At 42.6% G+C, this 22217-nt stretch overlaps 1 protein-coding gene across 1 annotated transcript in view; it reads left to right on the top strand.

Moving 5' to 3' along the window:
• Positions 1-22217, top strand: part of LOC138605065 (WD repeat-containing protein 7) — a 112054-nt gene that overhangs the window by 8069 nt on the left and 81768 nt on the right. The window contains exons 10-18 of the mRNA XM_069677143.1: positions 2017-2164; positions 2940-3055; positions 3336-3468; positions 3599-3819; positions 5405-5600; positions 8044-8258; positions 17107-17340; positions 17486-17779; positions 19212-19408. Of these exons, the coding sequence (XP_069533244.1) occupies positions 2017-2164; positions 2940-3055; positions 3336-3468; positions 3599-3819; positions 5405-5600; positions 8044-8258; positions 17107-17340; positions 17486-17779; positions 19212-19408 (1754 nt within the window). The remainder of the gene's footprint in view (positions 1-2016; positions 2165-2939; positions 3056-3335; positions 3469-3598; positions 3820-5404; positions 5601-8043; positions 8259-17106; positions 17341-17485; positions 17780-19211; positions 19409-22217) is intronic.

Raw genomic sequence — 22217 nt, 5'->3', positions numbered from 1 at the left:
CATTTTAGTGTGTTGGTGTAGAAGTTTGAGCCACTGAGTCGATGACATTGAAGGTGAACTGCCTGTTTTGTTTGCTCCTCTCTTGAGTTTCCTTCCTGCCTGACTGAGAGACTGATCTCTGTCTGGTCCACTTTACCTCATGCTCTCTTCCCACTAAAACAAAACTCCTCTTCCAAAAGCACCATCACCCTCCTCATCTGTCTTCATACTGATGAAGATGCATGCAAAGTCCCTGAGTTCATAACAAATTAATGATACACAACAGGAAGTGATAGAAATATTGTGACGTCTTGGATTATATTTGATTGCTTATCTTCACTGGCGCGTCAGTTACTACGTTGTTCGCTAAACTTGAAACCCAAATAATAACTGCTAATGATGCATACTTTATTAGATTATGGACTTGAAGGAGTTGACTTTATAAAAGGAGTCCAAAAATGATTTTTTCACATTTGTGTTTATATACACAGTTTAAATACAGTGTCTGATACAGAAGAAGGAATGGAAATGGTTACATAAAGATGTGGTTGGGTGTGTGTGTGGTAGATATATTTTGTGTTTAAAACAACATTTGGTGGCACTTTGCATCCTCTCTGTGATCGTCCACAGAGTTCAGCTGAGCTGAACTCACCGATTATGGTTCACACCGGACACCTCAGCCATCCCACGCTTCTCTGCCTCTTGAAATTTAGTAGTTGATGTGATGATGTGCATCCTTCTTACCCACAAGTTCACTAACTTTCATCCAGTCCATCATTTATCACTGTGATGGATCATCACAATCCTCCACCTGCCACCAGATCCTGGAATGTACATTATTTATAGAGACGCCATGTTTAAGATTTAGTTAAAGACAATGTTTGGTCAAATTTTTGGATGTGTTCTGATAGAAGACAGACAAATAATTTTGCCCTTTGCTAGATAGTGGCCTGTTAGTTTGGCCCTTCGCAAATATATGAGGAGGAAAATCCACCCTGAAGCAGAACAGCCAAGTAGGTTAAATGGCGATGAGTGATGAAGATATTTGTACTGTGGTAAGTGGCGACGTTTGGTGTAGTTCCAGTTTAACCTGTAACCTGGAATTCCCGTACACTGAACTTTAACCACCTTATGATAATGTTTTGGTTTTTCCACTGTATTTTACAAACTGGGATGTTTTGGAAATACGCCATTTAAAAAGTGACAGTATGTTCATCTTTACTTTTTTGTTTAAAGTCAATTAACGGCAACATGTAACACTTTTAAATGTGCACCAACACCTGCACTCACGTTGGCAGATCACCTATTGAGGCTAGCTGTAGAGTTAAGCTGACGATTGCAGTTGTCCTCAGATATCAGCATTTCTGTTAACGAAACAATCAGCCCTTAACAAAACTGACATTTGATGTGGTTCTTCTACTTTCACATTTCAGCCCTGTTGTGTTTCCTGCATCCTGTTTATACTCCTCAGACTCTCACATATCCAGAGTGATAGATTTGACACAACTGTCCTTGTCTATGGCTCTTGATTTTGTCCATGATTTCCCTCAGTGGACAGATGTTACACCTCACAGTGCTGCTGACACCGAGCAAAGAGACAGCGCAACAGTTTGGGTTTTTAACCTCCCTGCTACACTTCATGTATCACAGTTTCTATAAGCTGAATGAAAGTCACAGAAAAACCCAAACAGCATGTTAGAATTAGTCAGTACTTCTTATCATGTGATTTTAATTTGTCACCCTGTAGAGGGGGAGTCGAAGTGAAACAGATATGTGTGGTTTTGTTCTCCTGCCGTTTGCTGTGTTTTGTGGTTTGTATGAAGGCAACCAGAAGGCAAAACCAACCATTTCATCTTCATGTGGCCCTCTGACTTATAAGTAACATGGCTATTGAATAGTCCAACTATGGGGAGTCTGTAAGGGTAAACATTTTAGACTAAATTCTCAAAAACACAACTCTTTCAGGTGTAATTTGGGAGATTTAGCGCTTCAGGTATTCAGATGCTGACATGTGTTTTTTTCCCCGCTGTCCTCCAGCTCCTGATCTGTCCTCCTGTGACTCGGTTCTTCTTTGGCCGTCGGGAGCCCTTTCATAAACTGCTGATTCAGGGAGACTCAGCGGGCAGACTGTCCATGTGGAGCATCCCAGACGCCTCACCTCGGCAGCTGGAGTCAGCCCCTGCAGGTGAGAGCTGACGTGACATATTTATTTCCCTAGTGAAGATTTCGGTCTTGTTGAAATACAAAAACACAGTTCAGGTTAATCTTCGTTTCCTCTCTCAAATTAATTGAAAGCTGGTTTTACACAATGTGAACATGTAAATGTAAACAAACAGAAACAGTGAAGTAGGTAGAGAAGGAAACGCAGCGGCCTAGTGACATCTAGTGGCCAACATGTGTCATGGTGCTGTTGGAAAAATAAATGTTAATGAGCAAAAGAAACGCACCCTTATTTGAAACTTAAAACTTTAATTTCTTTTTATTCAACTTTATTGACAAACGTCTTTTTCAGTCATATATTAAGTATTAGGATTCACGTCACCATTGCCATTTTACATTGGACCAAGCACGCAACGTAAAGCCACAGAAGTGTGTAAACCGCACGTGCTTCACATACACACACACGCCGCTGTTCTGCCCTGCCGCCTCTGCAGTTTACCCGGACACAGTTTGGTCTCTGTTACTACCTCTGATGGCGGCTCAGTGTTGGGACGACTTCACCCAACCATTCCCCCTCTGTGCGTTTTACATAAAAGACAAAGGCGTAATAATCCCGCCTTGAACTGGCAGTGTAAAAACCTCGATCATAGTCACACTCATTAAATATGACATTTTGTCTGTGGTCAGCTTCTGTGCTCTATTTCTCAGCTTCTGTAACACTTAATTCAGGCTGGTCACCAAATTTAATATTATCTGTTTTGGTTTTGACCGTGTCTCTTTCTCTCTGTGTCTCTGTGCAGAGCTGCAGGTGTCGTCCACCATCAGTCTCCAGGAGGCTTTCGATAAGTTGACCCCCGTGTCTGCAGGAATCATCGACCAGCTCAGTGTCCTGCCTGGAAAAGAAGAACCCGTCAAGGTCTGAACCCAGACAATTTAATACAAACATTTTTTTTCACTCATTCAAATTAAATGTTTTTGCACTTAGTCAGTGGAGAACTTCAGGCTCTATTGTCTTGCGAAAGATTGTTCAGATTAGTGTTGAGTTTCAACGAAACTAAATATCCTCTTAGACAGCGTATGTGTGCATTGCATAGTTTTGTATGCTACCTCTGACTCCACTCTACTCGCAAGTCAAGAAGACTTTTTGCTTGAGCTAATTGTATGACGACCATTTGTCTGTGTTTTGTTTTGCTCAGGTGACGGCCAGCGTGTACATCCCCTCTCAGGGTCGCCTTGTGTGCGGGAGAGAAGACGGCAGCATCATCCTGGTTCCTGCTACTCAGACTGCCATCGTCCAGCTGCTGCAGGGGGAGCACATGCTCAGGAGAGGTGAGGGAGGGAGGGACATACTTCAGTTAAAGATCTAAATTAGTAAAAGTCTGTCCCACAAGAGGATCCTCCATCCCCAGTATCTTATGTTTTCCTTTATTCTGAGTGTTTTTGTCCGTCTGTCCTGCAGGCTGGCCGCCACATCGCACCCTGCGTGGCCACAGGAACAAGGTGACATGCGTCCTGTATCCGTACCAGATCTCCCCACGCTACGACCAGCGCTCCCTGGTGTCCGGAGGAGTCGACTTCTCCGTCATCGTCTGGGACATTTTCACCGGAGAGATGAAGCACATCTTCTGTGTCCACGGAGGAGAAATCACGCAGCTCATTGTCCCGCCTGAAAACTGCAGCGTAAGTCCTCTGACATTTCGCTAAATGTGTGTTTTTTCCTTTTTACTTCTCCTCCGATGTCTTCTTTCAGTCTTGAGTTGTTTGTGTTCTGTGTGTCTCAGTTGTTGTGATGAAGCTAATTAAAAGGAAAACGTTGTTATTTGCTGACATTAGGTGAAAATGTTAAAGGGGTGATGTCATTGTTGTTACTATGAAAATAACTTTAAAGGCATTGCATTGTTGTGGTCAAATGTAGAATGCATTGACACACAACCTGTTGCCTGCGAAACCAAATGAAAACATCTTATTGTTAAACTGACATTAAGATCAAATGATCAGAACTGTTGTTACCACAGAATCAAATGTCAGAGGCTGCCACCGCCTCACAAAACATACTTTTATTAAGACGATAGAAGTTTAGCATGTGTTCACTTTTGAAAATCAATGAATCCTTAAAGGGAATTCCAGTATTTTTGACCCTTTATTTATTTATTTCTTTATACAAATGTTTGGGGTCTAAATGAGTAACCCAGGTCCAAAAAGTTTTGGAATAGCTTACGTTAATTTCTTTAGCCACAAAAAGGGCTGTAATTGTAACATAATCCTTGCTGGCAAGTGCTTCCAGTCTAAGTCTACATTAGGAAAGGATCCTTCTGGAAACATTTTGAAAGGCAAGTTTTTTTTGCAACCAGATACAGCTGTTACATCGCTGTCTTCAAAAGGTACTTTTTGACCAAAGTACTAGGAACTTTTAGTTCCAGGAACTTCTCTTGGCTCATTGTTGTCTACGTTTCCACAGCAGCCTAAAGTACCGGGAAGATTATGCAAATCAGGCCAATGACGTATGAAGAAGCAACAAAAGTAACTGCACTATAACTACTTTACACTCTAAACCTTCCATCCTTCGTAGGCTTTCTTCTGACTCTATCTCAAAGCACAATCATAACAGTGACCTTGCTGCAGTCTTTTAAACATGGCGGGTGAAATAAAACGCTGCGATTACTCGACCAATCAGAAACGATCAGCACTGCAGGCCCCGCCCTGAAAGTTCCTGGACCTTTGGAAAGTACTACTCCTTGAGCAGTGACTTTACAAGGGGTAAATCAGTTACCCCGGAACTAAATTTAGACCCTGGTTCCTGCTGTCCAAACGCACAGAGTTCCTGAAAAGGTTCCTAGTTCCTGGGGAAAGTTCCTGCTGTTGAAAAGCACCATTAGCGTAACACACAATAACACAAACAAACTTACAGATCGAAGTAACTCTCGTGTCTGAGGTAACATTTCTACTTTGTGAATTGAGTCTGGTGGCTTTAAAGAGAGCGATGTAACAGCTGTTTCTACTGCTGTAAATAGTGTTGTAACTACTAATATAAACACTGGATGGCTTTGATGCCACATCAGAGAAGATGGAGTTGAACTGTTTAAACATGCAGGCTCTGGTATCCCCACATTTTCTACTGTAAATCTGCTTATTATGGCTAAAATGATGGTATACATGAGTATGTCCACAGCGCCAAAAAGGAGCATTTAAAGTCTTTAAAGCTAAACCTTAAACAACATATTAAAGGATGCAGATTGAGTAAGGAGCTGCTGTGTTTCCTCTGCAGACTCGGGTGCAGCACTGCGTCTGCTCGGTGGCGAGCGACCACTCCGTCGGCCTGCTCAGTCTTCGGGAGAGGAAGTGCATCATGCTGGCGTCGCGACACCTCTTCCCCATCCAGGTCATCAAGTGGCGTCCAGCAGACGACTACCTGGTGGTGGGATGCTCTGACGGCTCCGTCTACGTCTGGCAGATGGATACAGGTGAGGAGCGAGAGACCAGGAAGTGAGCAGGTCCTTGTCTGAAGCTCCTGTTTGAATTTGGTTGAATGCTAAAACACTGGTATGACTTTAAAGTATCAAGGAGTGTACTTGAAAAGATATCCTTTAACAGACTGGTACAACTTGTTTATTAGCGATTGTTTGAGGTTTTATTGGTGTTTTTCTATGTCTGCAGCCATGGTAGAAGGCATAATGTTTTCTGCCTTGACTATTTTAACAGACCTGCCTGTAGGTATCTTAAGATTTAGAACAAACCTCTACTTGGACCTCCTCTCGTTGTTATAAAGAGAAGGCAAAATACCTCCGAGGCAAGCACTGCCATCTTGACCAGCCAGAGTCTGTGCTGGTGGAGCCTCAGTATTGATGTCCCGCCCCTTCCTCTCCCCAAAACACACCTTTACCTTGTGTCCTTGGCGTGTTGGAGCCCTCAGGTGGGCTCAGTCGGCAGCAGAACAGCTTCTTGTGTCGGTCTGAAGCAGATATTCACGCTTATGGAAAGTGTTAGTTACGTCTCCTCTCGCCGTTCCTCCTCTACTCTGCTACTCGGGAACAGAACGCTGCAGGAGCCCCATTTGTCAACAGAGCTGTCAATCATGAGGCCACGCCCCCTTTTTATAGCATCAAATAACTAACTAAAATTAAACTTGTCAGAAAAATGAACACTTGGACATAAATCAGCATGATAAGAACTAACTATAATGACAGAAACGGCGGGCTTTATGACCTATATGGCAGCCAGTCAGCAGGGGGCGATAGAGAGGGTTTGGCTCCACTTTTGACTGGTTTGCAAAGCCAGCTGTTCCCCCTACAGCTTATCTTTATGCTAAGCTACGCTAACCAAGCGCTCCGTGAGCCCTCTGCACTCACTTTGTCCTCTTTTTAGTCGTTACAATGGCAACACAATCTGCATTAAAACGTGTGCTGCACAGCACAAGGCTAGCATTAGCTTGAATGATGACTAGCCACCAGAAAATACAAGGTGTGTGTGTGTGTGTCTGTGTGTGTGTGTGTGTGTGTGTGTGTGTGTGTGTGTGTGTCTGTGTGTGTCTGTGTGTGTCTGTGTGTGTGTGTGTGTGTGTGTGTGTGTGTGTGTGCTGGGGACCTGAATGAGCTGTAGTGCTGGGAGATTGCAGGGTAGCTAAGTGTGAAATTAAGGAAGGTGTGTGTGTACTCAGGCGTTGGACATGTAATAGGGCCATGGCTCACAGGCCCTTCATCACACACACACAGACTTGCGCGCACACACACACACACGCACAGGTACCACTTCTCCTCTCACTCAATACCTGAGCCGATACTGATGTCAGCTCTGTCTGCAGCTAATGATGTCTCTCTAAACCTTTTTTCTCTCTGTAAAGGTTGAGGATTGTTGCAGTCAGAGATGGAGAAGTCTTTATCTGTGACCTGAATCATATTCAGAGACAATAGATGATGATACTGAGCACTGAGGCGAGAGGGAGATGGTGAGAGACAGATTGGAAGATTGAAATAAATGGAGGGAGAGTGCAAGGACGAGAAAAGAAAGATTGATAGAAACACGGACGGACAGACGGAGGCTGAGATAACACCAGAGACCGACTAGAAGAATTTGATGTACCCAATGCAAAGTCACACATTTTTGAAGCCTTGAATTAGGTGTTTTGGAGGTCGTGATCTTGTTCCTTAGGTGCCAGAAGTCACCATAAGTGGTTGTAGTACAATCTGTCATTATCTTCCTGCTTTATTGTCTATTTACCTCCAAACAAGATCATAATTTACTAAATGAACATCACGCTGTGTTGAAGAAGACCTGAAACTAGAGATTGAGACCATAGACGTAGACTGTATCAAAAGATGAGAGACCTGACAGCTCCCTGAAAGTGAGTCCAAACCCTCTCTGTCGCCCCCTGCTGACTGGCTGCAGTTTACTTTTAATTAGTTATTTGATGCTATAAAAAGGCTGTGTGGCCTCATGATTGACAGCTCTGCTGACAAATGGGGCTCCTGCAGCGTTCTGTTCCCGAGTAGCAGAGTAGAGGAGGAACGGCGAGAGGAGACGTAACTAACACTAACAATACAGTCATTGAACTTTCCATAAGCGTGAATATCTGCTTCAGACCGACACAAGAAGCTGTTCTGCTGTTAAACACGATGACGTGCGGGGTCTCTGCTGTTTCTCGGTAAGAGAAATGTGTGTTTTAGTTAGCAGAAGGGGTGAGACATCGTTAATGCAGCTCCAGCTGCCGATCTCTACCACACAGTCTCTCGCTCTAAAAGACGTCACCATCTTTATATGCAGTCATTGGTGGCGCCAGAGAAAAAGGTCACCAAAATCATGACGCTGTATCATTCTGGACCAAGAGTATCTCGAGAAATACCCTATATAGTAGTTGTTTAGATTTCTCTTTGTTGATCCCTTTTCAGTAATAATGGTTTGTGCTTCCAGGAGCCTTGGACCGCTGTGTGATGGGAATAACCGCTGTGGAGATCCTGAACGCCTGTGACGAGCTGGCTCCGGCCACTGTGGACTCTCTGAGCCACTCGGCCGTGAACCTGAAGCAGGCGATGACTCGCCGCAGCCTGGCAGCGCTGAAGAACATGGCTCAGCACAAACTGCAGACGCTCGCCACCAACCTGCTGGCTGCAGACAACGCTGACAAGGTACACACAAACCAAAGAGTCACACAACAGCAGGAGGGAGGCTTTGTCTGGGTCATGACTTCAGTTTTAAGCCACGAGGGCTAACACTGAAAGGCACTTTTTGTCTCTTCTTTTAACTACTTCGTCCAATATTGAGTTTGTTTTTCTGAAGCCTCTCTTTCCTTTGGCTCTTTGTCATTCATCAAAAAAGACACGCTTTTCATAAAACACACACACACACACACACACACACACACACACACACACACGCACACACAGAGTGGTCATCTCGGTCAGATAGTTGGCTGAAGTTGCAGACCAATTAAAACTCTGCTGGAGACGAACCAAAGGTCATCACTACAGCCTGTGTGTGTGTGTCTGTGTGTCTGTGTGTCTGTGTGTGTGTGTGTGTGTGTGTGTGTGTGTGTGTGTGTGTGTGTGTGTGTGGGAGAGAGAGAACCACTGGGGTCTCCGAGGGAAGGATGAACTATCTTAAATGTCAAAATGTTAGAAAAAGAAGAGCAGTGTTTCTTTCCTTTGAGCTCGACTTTCCAGAGAAGCTTTAGTGGCTTTAAGGAGAGCTCCAGCAAACTTTAAAGAGGTGTGAGTCACTGATGCAGAGTGCACTCATGGTCCATAACTCTGTTCTACCTTCCTCTTATTAAGTACTTTTAAAAATGGCCTTCCAAGTTTGTTGTAAAAACAGATTCAGACTGCATCGAATGAAACTAACAGATATGAATGAATTCAGCCAGAGCTTCAGTCTGACATCTCAAGATAAAGTAGTCCAGAATCTCTCCTTCATTTTCAAAGGGGAATTTTCAACATGCCACGACACATTGGTGCAACCAAATGTGTGACTTAGCTCCCGGCCAGGGTTTACGTTAGCCGGTATCTACCAGCTTCTCGCTTGTATCATGTATCATGAAATTCCACACAGCCTGTCTTCCGGGATTGAAAATCTACCCCGGCCGGGCAAAGCTGGCAAAGATTGCCAGCATGATTCCCGGGGCGCGTCGAACCTGCAGAGTGTGAATTCTCCATGCAGAAGCGGATAAAAACAGCCCAGGGACGCCGCCTCACTGAAAAAAAGGTTAATTACTTGCAAGTTGTTCTAATGGGTTGGACGGCTTCAGCTAGGCAAAAGCAGCAGAGCAGTTCTGTTCAACGAAGCCGCCACAAACTGGCAAATTTGGAGTGACAAGGCTTTTTTTAGACGTATTTTGGCTTCTTCATGTAGCTTATTTTAAAGTCTAGGTTAAACTACCGGGCTGCTACTTCAACATCATACTCAGACATTTGACATGATGGAGTAGCCAACGCTTACAATTTGTATGCAACGTGAACTACCTGTCCAGTTTGCTCAAATCTGGTGTGACTGCAGATTTAGAGATCTTTAGATCAGTGGCAGCCAAAACCTCATACCATATTAAACCCCTTTTCCATCTAATTTTAGCGTGTTGACGCATGTTTTTCAGGCCCGGGAAGACCCGCTTATGGATGCCGGTTGTCTAATTTCTCATTGCCAGTAAAGTATCCTCCTGTCTGTCTCTTTTCTGCTGCGTCTCTGTCTGACGTTACAAACGTGCCAGAGACAGGGTTAGTAACCAGTGAAGATGTTACGGTGGTTAGGTCTTTATTGTATCTGTTACTCATTCAGTCTGTTTATCAAATTTGGAACGATGTTCGAGCGCTGCTTGAACGGAGACGGGCGGAATTTGTAGCTGAGATGGAGCATAGCATCGCACCAGAAAGGGGGCGGAGATTAGCATGTCAACAAGGGTTTTGTGTTCCCATCAATGCCGATCGGAGCTGAGGAGATAATTACCCGGGTCTACTGCAGGGTCATGTGACCCGGGTCTGAATGCTTATTTTAACCTTTCCCATTAAGCACCAAACCCGGGTGTTAGCAGGTTTTTTGACCAGTGGGAAAGCAGCTTATGTGTGTCAATTGTCATTCCTTAGACTTTTAATTTTTGCCTGCTCTTTGCTGTAGCTGTTTGCCTGTTTGGATTGTCTTCCCTTGATATGACCCGTGCCTGCCTCATGTATCGTAAGACTTTCATTAATAGCCTTCGTACAAAGTCTCTAAATTGCACGAGCTCAGCCTCTGTTGTCTGCGTTTGGTTCCTTTCCACTGTGCTCCTCTTTCCTGCTTGTGCAACCGTCAGAGAAACATTAATGTTCATTATCATCTCATGCATCTCAGAAACATGTCAGCAGTCTGTTCTGTTAACAGATGAGTCTAGTGAAGTGCTTTCATAGCATTTACAATGCATTTCAAGCATAAAGCATCCTGTGTGTGAAAGCAGTCACACAAATACAAGAATACATATTTCATTTTTACAGTTGTAACAGATCACCACACTCCAGATTACTGTTAAACCTACAGTTTTTATACGGAGCAGCTTGTCCATGTCGACCCCTCACAGGATCAGAGGTTCACCTGTCACACTCAGATGATCTGATCTGCCCTGACGGCGTTAACCCCACCCACCTGGGCCTCCTAGCACAGAAAACAAACGCTCTGAATTATTTAGTGTCTGAACAGCGTTTAGTTCAGCTGCTGGTACAGTTTGACTTTTACACTTTCACTTTGAATCTTTTAGCTCGGCCTTCCACCTCGTCTTCTCCTCTGTTTTCTCCTTTTCTCCCCTCCAGCCGATAACCTTTGTGTTGTTTCTTTGTCTCCTCTGTGTATGTCGGTTTTATTGTAGGTGTCTCCCGGGGCTTTCCTGCCATAACTGCCCTTAATCACAGCTCTTTTCGGAAAAGGCCAACACACAACAGCTGCAATCTTTTCTCCCCGTTCTATCAGAAATACATCACTCTTGCTCTCTTTCCTATCTCCCAACCTGGTGTCTTTTCTCTCTCATATCTACTCAAATTATGGGTCAAAACCATCCACTATCCCAGGCGTGTGTGAGTGTGTGCTCCCCTGGTGTGTGTAATGACAGATAATGACTGTGAAATGTCAGACTATCAACCCTGACATCACACCCAGCCAGCTCCGAGCCTTTATCTGTGTGTGTGTTTACAGCTGATGTTTGTTGTTGTTCAGATTTCCGATGTGTGACTTTGTGTTTGTCCTCTGGCAGGTTTGCTGAACCTGCACATCTGTGAACAAAAACAATAACATACCGGAGCTGAAAAGATTTGTTTTTTAACAGCAAATACATCATAATTTAATCAACTAGAAATGTCGGACATCTTACGGTTTCACTCCCTCAAATGTATCGAAAGTTTCAGTTGTTATTGCTCGGACTAAACAAGACAAATCGGAAGAGTAGTTTAGGAAAAAAAATCTTGTGATTGGCATTTTTTTCTCTTTAATTTCAAAGAAACAATAGATTTATTAAAAAACAAGACAAACCCTAGACATAATGAGCTTTTTCTGTTGCACATTTTCTACTAGGGGTGGGACAAAATATCCATACATCAATGTGTCGTTGTCCTGACTCGGGCAATACAAATGGCACCAAATATCCATATTTTAATTTACAAATATTCGGCACTCTTAACAGATTTCCCGGCGATTTTGTCTAACTACTTCATGACCCTTCGCGGTGGCGCCTATGGCATGGAAATGAATTGGCCAAAGAAGAAGGTCATCAGATATCGTGATGTATCATTATGATTGTCTTGCAATCCCAGTGAGCGCCAACAGGGAATTCAACGATGAAATTTGGTCGAAACAGGATGAAATCAGGTCTGAACGTTTAAGACTTCATATCAACCATTTTTTAACCGGCTAAAATCCGGTTACGACATCAACGTGTCGGAAACACATTCTTCATTGTCTTTATCGACGTTCTTCATTAATACCTGACGGACTGACGTGCTTCAGAAGATGAAGAAGGTGGCGCAACAGATCGATCGAATCCGACTCCACCCGTGTATTTAATAATTTTTTCATTGACTGTGATGCACGGCTCACTCACAATTGCCGTTAATATGTGTGAATGTGTGATGAATCTTGTGGCAGAAGCAGGTCAAATCTGGTCTAAACATAAACGTTTAATCAATGTCTTCGAATAGTCGGGGAAACAACTTTTTAACCAGTTTTGAACGACTTTTCAACAGAAACATGGTCGCTGGGATATATCAATTATTGCAGAATCGCAGTATTGGGATATTATCGTTGTCTTGGGCCACATATCGCGTATCGTATCCTATCACGTATCTCGTATCGTGCGTAACCCAAAAAAAGTAATGCAAAAAAAAAAAGAAAGCAGATCATTTCACCTTTAAAACTTAAATAAATTGAAAACGAGGAGGGAAATAAATACGATAATAAAATAAAGCAAAATATGATACAATTCTTTAGATAGTGTAACAGACGTTTGTAACAGACACAGAAACTCCAGTGTCCTGTGAAATACAAAGATATTTACATGGCAGTGATCAGTTTAATTAGCATATTGTGACATATTTAAGAAGTGCTTGAATGTAGCAGACGTTCATTAATGTGTTACGCTCATGCACTCCAGCTTTACTTAAACAGGTGTGTAGAAATAAACGTTTCATAGAAGGTATGAAGAGTTTTCTTTGTGTTCGTATTCAGTGTTTGTGCGTCTGACGTCTCTATGTGTGTGTGTGTGTGTGTGTGTTGGACTCCAGTTGTGTTTGCCAGAAGGGCCCTGCAGGACGTTGACCTTTGGACCTCCTGCCCAGGAGCTGTAGGACACTGTGCGTGTGTGTGTGTGTGTGTCTGCATTTCTATTTGCTACCTTGCTCACTGAGGAAGTGTCAAGATTAACTGTTCCAACTTTTAGAAAATTCAAATTGACTTCAGAACAAATCAACTGTATGGTTGCATTTATATATGAGGCCAATCACAAAACCCTCCAACAACATGTATGTGCTTATTCGTGTGTGTGTGTAATGTGGCTGGTTGCCTTTAGATGGCAGTGTTCATCCACCAAAACTGCACACACAGGCAGGCTGGCTCAAACACACACACACACACACACACACACACACACACACACCAATCTGAGACGGCAAACACTTAAACATGAGGTTGACGCACACATGTCGTGTTTTTGCAGGTTCAGATTCAAGACAATTCCAGAAACAGAAGCTATGTCTGCTGCGTGCACACAGTCAACTTCACAGTGTTCTCGGGTATCATGTCAGCCAGCTTTCCCTTGTAGAGAGTGTCAGTGTGCAGATTCAGTGTTCTGTGAGCAGCATATTTGGAGAATATGTGAGTGGGAATCAAATGAGATTGGAAAATATATTAACTCTCTTTGCAGGTGGCAAAGCAACAGCAGCGACATAGAGACAGCTCTGACAGGAGAGTCCTCCCTGAGGGTTTTATGTGTGTGTGTGTGTGTGTGTGTGTGTGTGTGTGTGTGTGTGTGTCCCAGCTGCAGGTGTATTGTGTCTCTCGGTCAGTCAGGAGGCTCCCTGGCTAATTATTTGTCTCTCTCTGTCTCTCTCACTCAGCCACATCCAGTTCAATTCAATGAGCTTTAATGGCGTGAAAGGTTAAAAACTAGAAAAAGCAACACAGAGACATAATACATTTTTTGAATACCAAGAAAAGTCTAAAAAGAAATTTCTCTCAAATTCATATATTCTTTGTTTACTCTCGTCAGGCCCTGTAATGTTAAAGACCAGCTCCGGAAAACAAACCTCGTCTCTGCCATCGTTTAGCGGCCACTTGTTGAAACTTAGCTAGCTTGAAATGTAGTAATTAGCAGGAGTGACGTTAGCGTTAGCAGTCAGTAGTGAGTTTGCAAACATTACGATGGCGGTTGCAGCTGGCTCGCACATCGCCGAAGTGGTTGCCATAGGTTACAGATAATGATATGCATAGCGTCACCCCGTCCATCAACAGGATTGGCTCCTTGGGTTTGTGACGTCTCAAACCTGCCAATCTGAAAACGTGTTGTTCAGCCTGTCCTTGGTACACTGCAGTTTAAAAGCAGACAGGCCCAGCCATGGAGATGATGCTGATGTCCCTGATACGTCTTGTAGCACATGAAGAACACCACATGGAGTGTTTACAAGGTTAAACACTGGATTTTACCTCGAGGGGGTCTTTAAAGCAGCTGGTTTATAGTGAGAGCATAATTAATTGATTGATTGACTTATTAATCAAAGTTATCAGTCAAACTAGAGTAAAAATATTCTCTGCTTCAAGCTTCTCCAATGTGAGCATTTGCTACTTTTCACTGTTTAAGATCAATATTAACTAACTTTTGGTCATAGAAATATTTACCAAATATCAACCATGTGAGGGACACTCAATCACTGATGGAAAAGTGTTTCATTATGTAAGGGTAAAAGTTATTAAAATTACATTTTAAAGTGGAGAAAGACTTTGCTGTTTCATAGGACAGGTGCGTAGGAGAGGAAAAAAAACTGTCCAACTTGCAGAAAACACATTTATTTGCTTGCAACATTTTGGTGCTGGACCTTCTCCTGAGGCTGATGTTGGTGATTTATTAATTTAATTATTAGTTTACTTATTGAGATCAAACATGTTGATTGGCTCGAGCATGCAGCTACTCCCTACTTAAGATGGGCAGCCCTTGTTCACAAACGGTTGACTTGCCTGATGACGGTCGAGCAGTGAAAGGTTGCAAGCAATGTATTTTCTGCGAGTTGTGCGGGAGTTTACTTGCAATGAAAAATACATTTTACTAAGAGTGAAGACTTACTGAGATGAAACATCTCTTTTCACACAGCTTCAGACCTAAAATGTGAAATGTAATGATTTATATAAAAGAACAACAAAGAACAAATGACAGAATAAGAACATTCAAATTCAGGCGATTCCAAGAAAAAGGAGCAGTGACCTTTAGCGCCCTTTGCCCCAGTTCTGTATAGGCTTTAGGGACAGTTAGTAGGACTAAATTCAGGGAGCAGAATTTCGCTGTTGGAAGATGGAAGCAGACCAGGACAGCCGTATAAATATGAATATGCTAATATTCAAGTCTACAGGTGACAAGGCTGACCAACAAGACAACAGGTGATTAAACAGATGCAAATAATGCACACATTCCTGCAAGAAATCGGACAAATTTAAGGTTATTATTTGTCAGAATTCAAACGGTGTCTACCTGGCTTAAGGCTAACAAATCACATCACTCCTCAATCAGAAGCAAACAGCGACACGAGTTTAGAAAAGCAAATAAAAAACCTTCATGAAGTTCAGATTCAAATCCAGTTTTTCCTCGTTTATTCTTCCCTTAATCACCCTCCCTTCCCTCCTTCCTCCTCTTCCTCCTCCTCACTCTAACAAGATCACAGTCACAGTAATTGCAGTCATTAGGTCATTAACATGTAAACAAACAGCACTGCTCTGCATACAGCTGCACGCAGGTGTCTCTGCTAATACAATTAAAATCGAGCACAGTGTTTGTATTGGTGGCAATTAAAGCTAATGGTGTGTGTGTGATTGTTTTTGCTGGAAGGGATGACTGATTTAAATAATCATTATACAAAGTGCCTTAGTTCTCAGTAAAGATCTCTTAAATGTGGTTATTAGAGCTCCACTAATCAATAGTATTTCATGTAAACAAAGGTTCAGATGGCTCTGTTTCATGTGAAAGTGTCACTTGTAGTGTTTTTTTACCCTCTTTTCACCATATAGCAGTAAAGCTGTAGATAAAGGTTGTACAGATATCATCTACTCATATTGCTTCGTTCTAGATCAAGTACTGCTGTGTTGTTATTTGGTGATATTATTATATATTATAAATAATTGGCTATTTTTAGCCACAAGCCTTCGCAATAAATCACAAGGTTATCATTATTGCAACACGTCGCAAAAGTCTGAATTTATCGCAATGAGCAAGATAACTAAACAAGCCGTGCTTTCTCACCCAGCATGCAGAGATCTACCTTTTGGATGGAGCCCCCTTCAATGCAATCAGAAGCAGCTATCAGCTCCCCTCAGATTAGTGGTGTCAAAAAAACGGCAAAGGTTTTTGGATTTATTTTGGATTCAGGAGGGACATGTTGTACACACAAGTATTACAGTAGACAAATAAGCTGTGAGTTACAGGTAATATGCACTCATGTATCGCGCTTCATGACTTTGTTTTAATATTACAAAAAAACGCTCCGAAAGAAATTGACTACAGAATATGTTTTTCTCTGGTTCAACAATTTATAGGTTTGTGTCTGAGTTAAATGAACTTTCAATCATCTCCAAATGAGGTAACACGATGATGATTGAGCCTATGGCCCACAGTATATAGGATTCTTATGGACTGGGTTTCTGGTGTGACTTTCATGGAAAAAATCACAATCAGCGCCCAGTTACTGACGCGTTTTCCATCAGCCAGCAGTGGTTGGTCTGCCAGAGAGGGTAGGCGGAGCTAAGCGGCTGCTTTTCCGCTCTCTGCAAGTGTTGCGAGTAAACAGTAATCTACTATGGCTGAACAAACAAAGAAAAGATGGATGACTACAGATACAACTTCAACAAGAAGTGAAAATCCAAAGAAGAAGAAACAAACTCGACGCTCAGATGAAGCAAACAGTCTGAAAAGGAAAGCGACCGTCAGCCAGGAAAATCAAGAGTTAGAATAAGTGGAAAACATTTTCTATCCTGCTGCATTATGGAAAATGTTGTTTTAACTCTGTTGCTTTGAGTTTGACTTTTTTTCCCTAATTGGTTACCTTCAGCTCATTTATGTTGCACATGGTACAATTTTTGTTCTGTTACTGAAAAAGATTGGCCTCAGCCCTAAATATCCAGATTTAGAACAAGTGCAGATGACATGTCTGACCATAATGAGTTGGATTTTGAGTGACATTTCCAGTGCTTGCTGTTGAATTACCAGTAAACAGATAAAATGTGAAAGCCAGACAGATGACAAATGAATCGCTGTTTTCTCTCCTTCTCTTCCAGGGTAACCTTCCAAAATACTCCCATAACGCCCTGGTTGTCCAGGCGATGAAGACCAACCTGACGGACCCTGACATGCATGTGCTGTTCTTCGACGTGGAGGCGGTCATCATCCAGCTGCTGACAGAGGAAGCCCAGAGACCGAACCCCCAGCTGGTGTCTCCAGAGACGCTGCAGAAGAGCCAGGCCGGGGCCGACAAGGGGGGCTCCTTCCTCGCCAACAAGATCTTCAAACAGGTCAGTCAACATAAAATAATCAGAATCAGCATGTGTTAAATAAAGATAATAAAGCTTAGGCATGTTTTATGATGTCTTTATTGTGCTGTTATTTTCCAATTTATTTATTTTGTCTTTAAATTAAATCGTCTTTTGTCCAAACCAGGTGAAGGAGACCATGAAGGAGACCATCAAGGAGCACCTGCTGGATGAAGACGAGGAAGAGGAGGAGGAGATGAGGAGGCGGGAGGAGAAGTCCAAGTCCCTGAGTCTGCTGGAGTACAACCTGACGATGGACACGGCCAAGCTCTTCATGTCCTGCCTGCACGCCTGGGGTCTCAACGAACAGCTGGACGGCATCTGCCTGGAGCGACTGGGCATGCTCAGACCACACTGCCCCATCTCCTTCGGACTCATCTCCAGGGGGGGTCACATGTCCCTCATGCTGCCCACCTTCAAGGTAACCTGTCTGTCTGATGTACAGCCAAACAATTCTGTTTCCACTCTGCTTCAGGCTTAAAATGTTCAAAGTTTGGTCCAATATTTTGAAATTTTGATTAAAATCTAATTTTAAATTGAAATCGTAATACATTGAAACATGTTTAAATTTATGCTGTGTGACGAGAAGTTGTGTTATACAGGATGTCGTCTACAATATGTTTGTGTGTTTAATTAGCGTGATCAGCCTGGTGGCAGTAACTTTCTAAAAAGGAAAGCTCACAGTATCCCACTTCCTGTCGGCACACAAAACCTCGAGCCGTGCGTGCGCTGCAGGTGTAGCTGCTAAAAGTAAATACTGTGCGGCACGTCCGCTTCCTGAACGGTGCGTGTATGTAGCCACAACGTTAACCAGCACTGTGCCGAGGTGCTGTTGATAATGGAAATAAACTCACTTATAAGCCATCTCGTGTAACGGAGCGTCTGCATCAAACATCACCCCGAAATAATCTGTGACTGTTGCGCGCATGTTTACAGTTTACAGACAGGTGACACACAGACTCTGCACGGTGGTCAGTCCACTCTGTGCTCTAATAAAGAGCTGCACTAATGTGTAGATTAGTGATGGAAAACGAGATACTCAATTTGCTTCACTATCGCACGTCCTGCGATCTGACGATTGCACATGCACACATCACAATTGCGGTTGTTTAACGATATATGGTGCAGCTTCAGCACATATTTAACTCGTTAGTCTGGTCTGAATGTGTAGGTATAAGAACATGTTTCCTGCCATCTGTAGAGGCATCAGTTTGCTTCTGTTGGTCGTATTAGAGGTTGAGGAACAGACAGCATATGTCTCATATGGGTTAGACTTTTTGCTTTCACAATGAGCTTCTCTTGTAAATTTAATATATTTTTTTGCTAACAGGCAAAGACACAGCTGTGAGTACTACTGTCATTAATTTTTACACTTGGAGTTATTATTTGATAAGTGCATCAAATCAACAATTAGTACATGCCCCAAATACATAAGGCTGTTTTGAATCATTAACATAAATAAATATTTAAGATGGGATTAAATTGCAGAACACAAGCGTTGGCGTCTGCTTCTTCCTCTGAACAATTACAGAGCTCTTTCAGACATGACAGATAAAGCAGTATCAGAAAGTTATTGATGTTTCTGTAGCACTTTCAGAAGTCAATAAAACAAGTGAACACCAACAAATAACAAACTGAGACATTACAGAGAACATCAGGTCAGTCTACAGAAAAAGGTTTTTTGTTACTGCTCACAGTGTATGTGGAATCTTCTTATATCAGAGAAGAGGGAGCTGACAGCATCATAACACAGTATATAGTGTCTGAGTAAACATACACATGAACAAGGTTACAGGTCACTCATGTTTCCATCACTACTATACCTGCTTCATTTGTCTGCCTCTGTTTCCCAGGAGTCTTTGCTGCGGCAGTTGTCCCTGATGACGGGTCTGAAGCTGAGTCTGTCCGACATCGTGGGGAAGGGGACGTACGGCGTGTCGAGGGCCGTCACCACACAGCACCTCCTGTCTGTAATCTCACTGGCCAACACTCTGATGGGCATGACCAACGCCACCTTTGTGGGAGAGCACATGAAGAAAGCCCCCGTCAGGTAATGACGCGCACACAAACACAGGATAGTACCACATTTGTATGTTTTTAAAATTTTAATTTATTTGTTTTAATATAAAGGGGACATCAATCAATAAAATCATAGAAACCCAAACAAGCTGAGACCGAAACTAGATTAAATTCAAAGCACGGAAACGCAGGCGCTGCACACATACACAATGATAGACTGAATGAAGTGTGTGCGTGTGTGTGTGTGTGTGAGTGTGTGTGAGAGAGTGTGTGTGTGTAAAGCTAATTGTTTAGTCTGTCTGAGCTCTCATTGTACTCTGAAAGATTTAACACAGAGGTCAAGGTCTTGCTGCTGTAACACCAACACAACATTTCATCATTTCGTCAAACCTGCACAGAATAACCCTGAAGGGAGGGCGAGCGAGGAAGACTCGAAGAGAGAGAGAGATAGAGAGAGAGAGAAAGAGAGAGAGAGAGAGAGAGAAAGAGAGAGAGTAACATGTTAGGTTGAAAGCTGATTTTTTTTTTTTAGCAGCCTTCTCTGATTTTGTATTTTACCTGTATTTAGACTATAACTAGTGCTCTCTGTGTGAGGGATATAGTCACTAAATGAATTTGCTTCATAGAATTTTTGTAAAAACTGGCTTTGATATTTAGTTAAACCCAAATCAAGTCCCAGGTTTTTCAAAGCCAATTTCATATCCATTTGAGTTCATTTCAAGTGTAACTGTTGTTGGGATAAGACCAATTCAAATCTTAAATCCTTGAGGGCAGGTCTTAGTTAAATACCAAATCTACAAGGACAGGTCAAGTCTAAAGTCACTGAGGTAAAGTCTTAGTGAAGTCCAATGAAACAGGTCAAGTCTTAAGTAATGTCCAGTCTCGTGTCCTTAAAGCCAAGTCCAGGTCAAGTCATAGTTTCTCAAAGTTTCAAGTCAAGTCTTAAGTCTTGTCAAAGCCATTCTCAAGTCAATCAAGAGAAGTCCAAGTCAGGTCTTGCATCACATGAGACAAATCTAATCTCAAGTCTTTGAGGACAATTCTAAGTCAAGTCCCAATAAATTTGAACAAGTCATGTCTCAAGTGCCTTTAAAAGTCTCAATCAGGTCTCAAGTCCGTGAGGGCAAGTGAAAGTCAAATCCCAGTCAACTGAGTCCCGAGTTTGTCCAAGTCAAGTCCCTAGTCCTGTCAAAGCCACTTGATAGAAGTCCAGAGAGTTGAGGACAAGTCTAAAATAGGTCTCAAATCCTTGAGCGCAAGTCTAAGTCAAGTCCCAAGTAAACTGGGATAAGTCAAGTCTCAAGTAAAGTCAAGTTTATTGTCCTTTTTGCAAACTAACAAGCTTCTCAAAGCCAGTTATGTCCAAGTAAAGTCTTAAGTCCTTGAAGGGGTCTAAGTCAACTGCTAAGTCAACTTATAACCAAGTCAAGGTCAAAACTCTTGTTTCTTAAATAAATCTTAAGTCAATTCTCATTTACTGTCAAAGCCAAGTCTTGCATCAGTTGAGACAAGTCCAAGTCTAGTGTCAAGTCCTTGAGAGCAAGCCCGATCCAAAAACAACTGGGGCAAGTCAAGTCTCAAGTAAAGTTAGGGCTTGTGTATTTTTAGAAAAATAACATGTTTCTCAAAGCCAAGTCTCAAGTCAGGTTCCAAAGGCTGTCAAAGTCTCAATCCCAATCTCAGTCCCAATCGAGATAAGTCCAAGCCAGGTCTTTCATCAGTTAAGAAAAGTTGAAGTCTTGCGTCCTTGAAGGGTCTAAGTCAGGTACCAAGTCAACTGGGACAAGTCATGTCTCAATTAGAGTCCAGCCTTGTGTCCTTATTGCCAAGTCCATGTCAAGAACCTAGTTTCTCAAAGGAATCTCATGCCAAAAGTCCAAGACAAACCTCAAGTCCTTGAGGGCAAGCCAGATTCTAGTCACAAGTCAACAGTCAATTACAGTCCATTGTGGTGTCCTTTTAGCCAAGTTTCACAAAGCCAATCTCAACTCAAAGTCAGGTGATACATCAGTAGAGACAAGTCCAAGTCTCAAGTCCTTGAGGTCATATCCAAAGCAAGTCCCTAATAAACAAAACTCCATGGTATACTCCAATCAGAGTAAAGTCCATTTTGATGTCCGTATAGCCAAGCCCAAGTCAAGTCGTAGTTTCTCAAAGCCTGTCTCCAGTCAATCGACACGTCCAGTTCAGGTCTCAGTAAAGTTTACTTGGATTGTCAGTTGAGACGAGTCCAGCTCAAGTCTCCAGTCCATTAGGGCGAGTCTAAGTCAGGTCCCTAATGAACTGGTTCAAGGCAATTCTCTACTGAAGTCCAGTCAGTTGTGCTTATAGCCAAGTCCAGACAGAGTTCCAAGTTTCTCATTTGTGACTAGTAAATAAATAATTAGGGACAGACAGAGCTGATAAATAGGAAAAGGCAGCTATAGAATTAGGAACAAAGTGCACCACAGCAGGAGGACGGAGGACACGTACAGTCTGAAAACTTTATTAGTTCCTCAGAAGCAAAGAACTCCTCTTGTATAGTTTGTCCATTTCAGAGAAGGTGATTGGGCAGCTACAGGTAGAAGCTGACTTCCTTATGAAACTCAAACAAGGATCTTCTCTCCGGCTCTCTCCACTCCAAACGAGCAGATGTGAATATTTGAAGGTGTTTGGGTTTTTGGCTTTTTCATGTTCCCCATCCCACATTTATGACGGAAGGAAAGGTTCCTCACTATGAGTTTGAAAAGACGTGCGCCCTAACTCTTTCAGGTGTTTTAGTATTTCATCATGACAACCACAGAATCAGCAACTCTGGGTGAGAACTTGAGAATCATATGAAGCCGTTTCTTTCCAGGACA

The sequence above is a fragment of the Semicossyphus pulcher genome, unplaced genomic scaffold, assembly GCF_022749685.1.
Source record: "Semicossyphus pulcher isolate SPU_LCO1_2020_fin unplaced genomic scaffold, fSemPul1.0.p SCAF_28, whole genome shotgun sequence".
Taxonomy (NCBI): domain Eukaryota; kingdom Metazoa; phylum Chordata; class Actinopteri; order Labriformes; family Labridae; genus Semicossyphus; species Semicossyphus pulcher.
The sequence above is the reverse complement of the archived record's forward strand: the minus strand, read 5'-3'. Positions and strand labels throughout refer to the sequence as shown.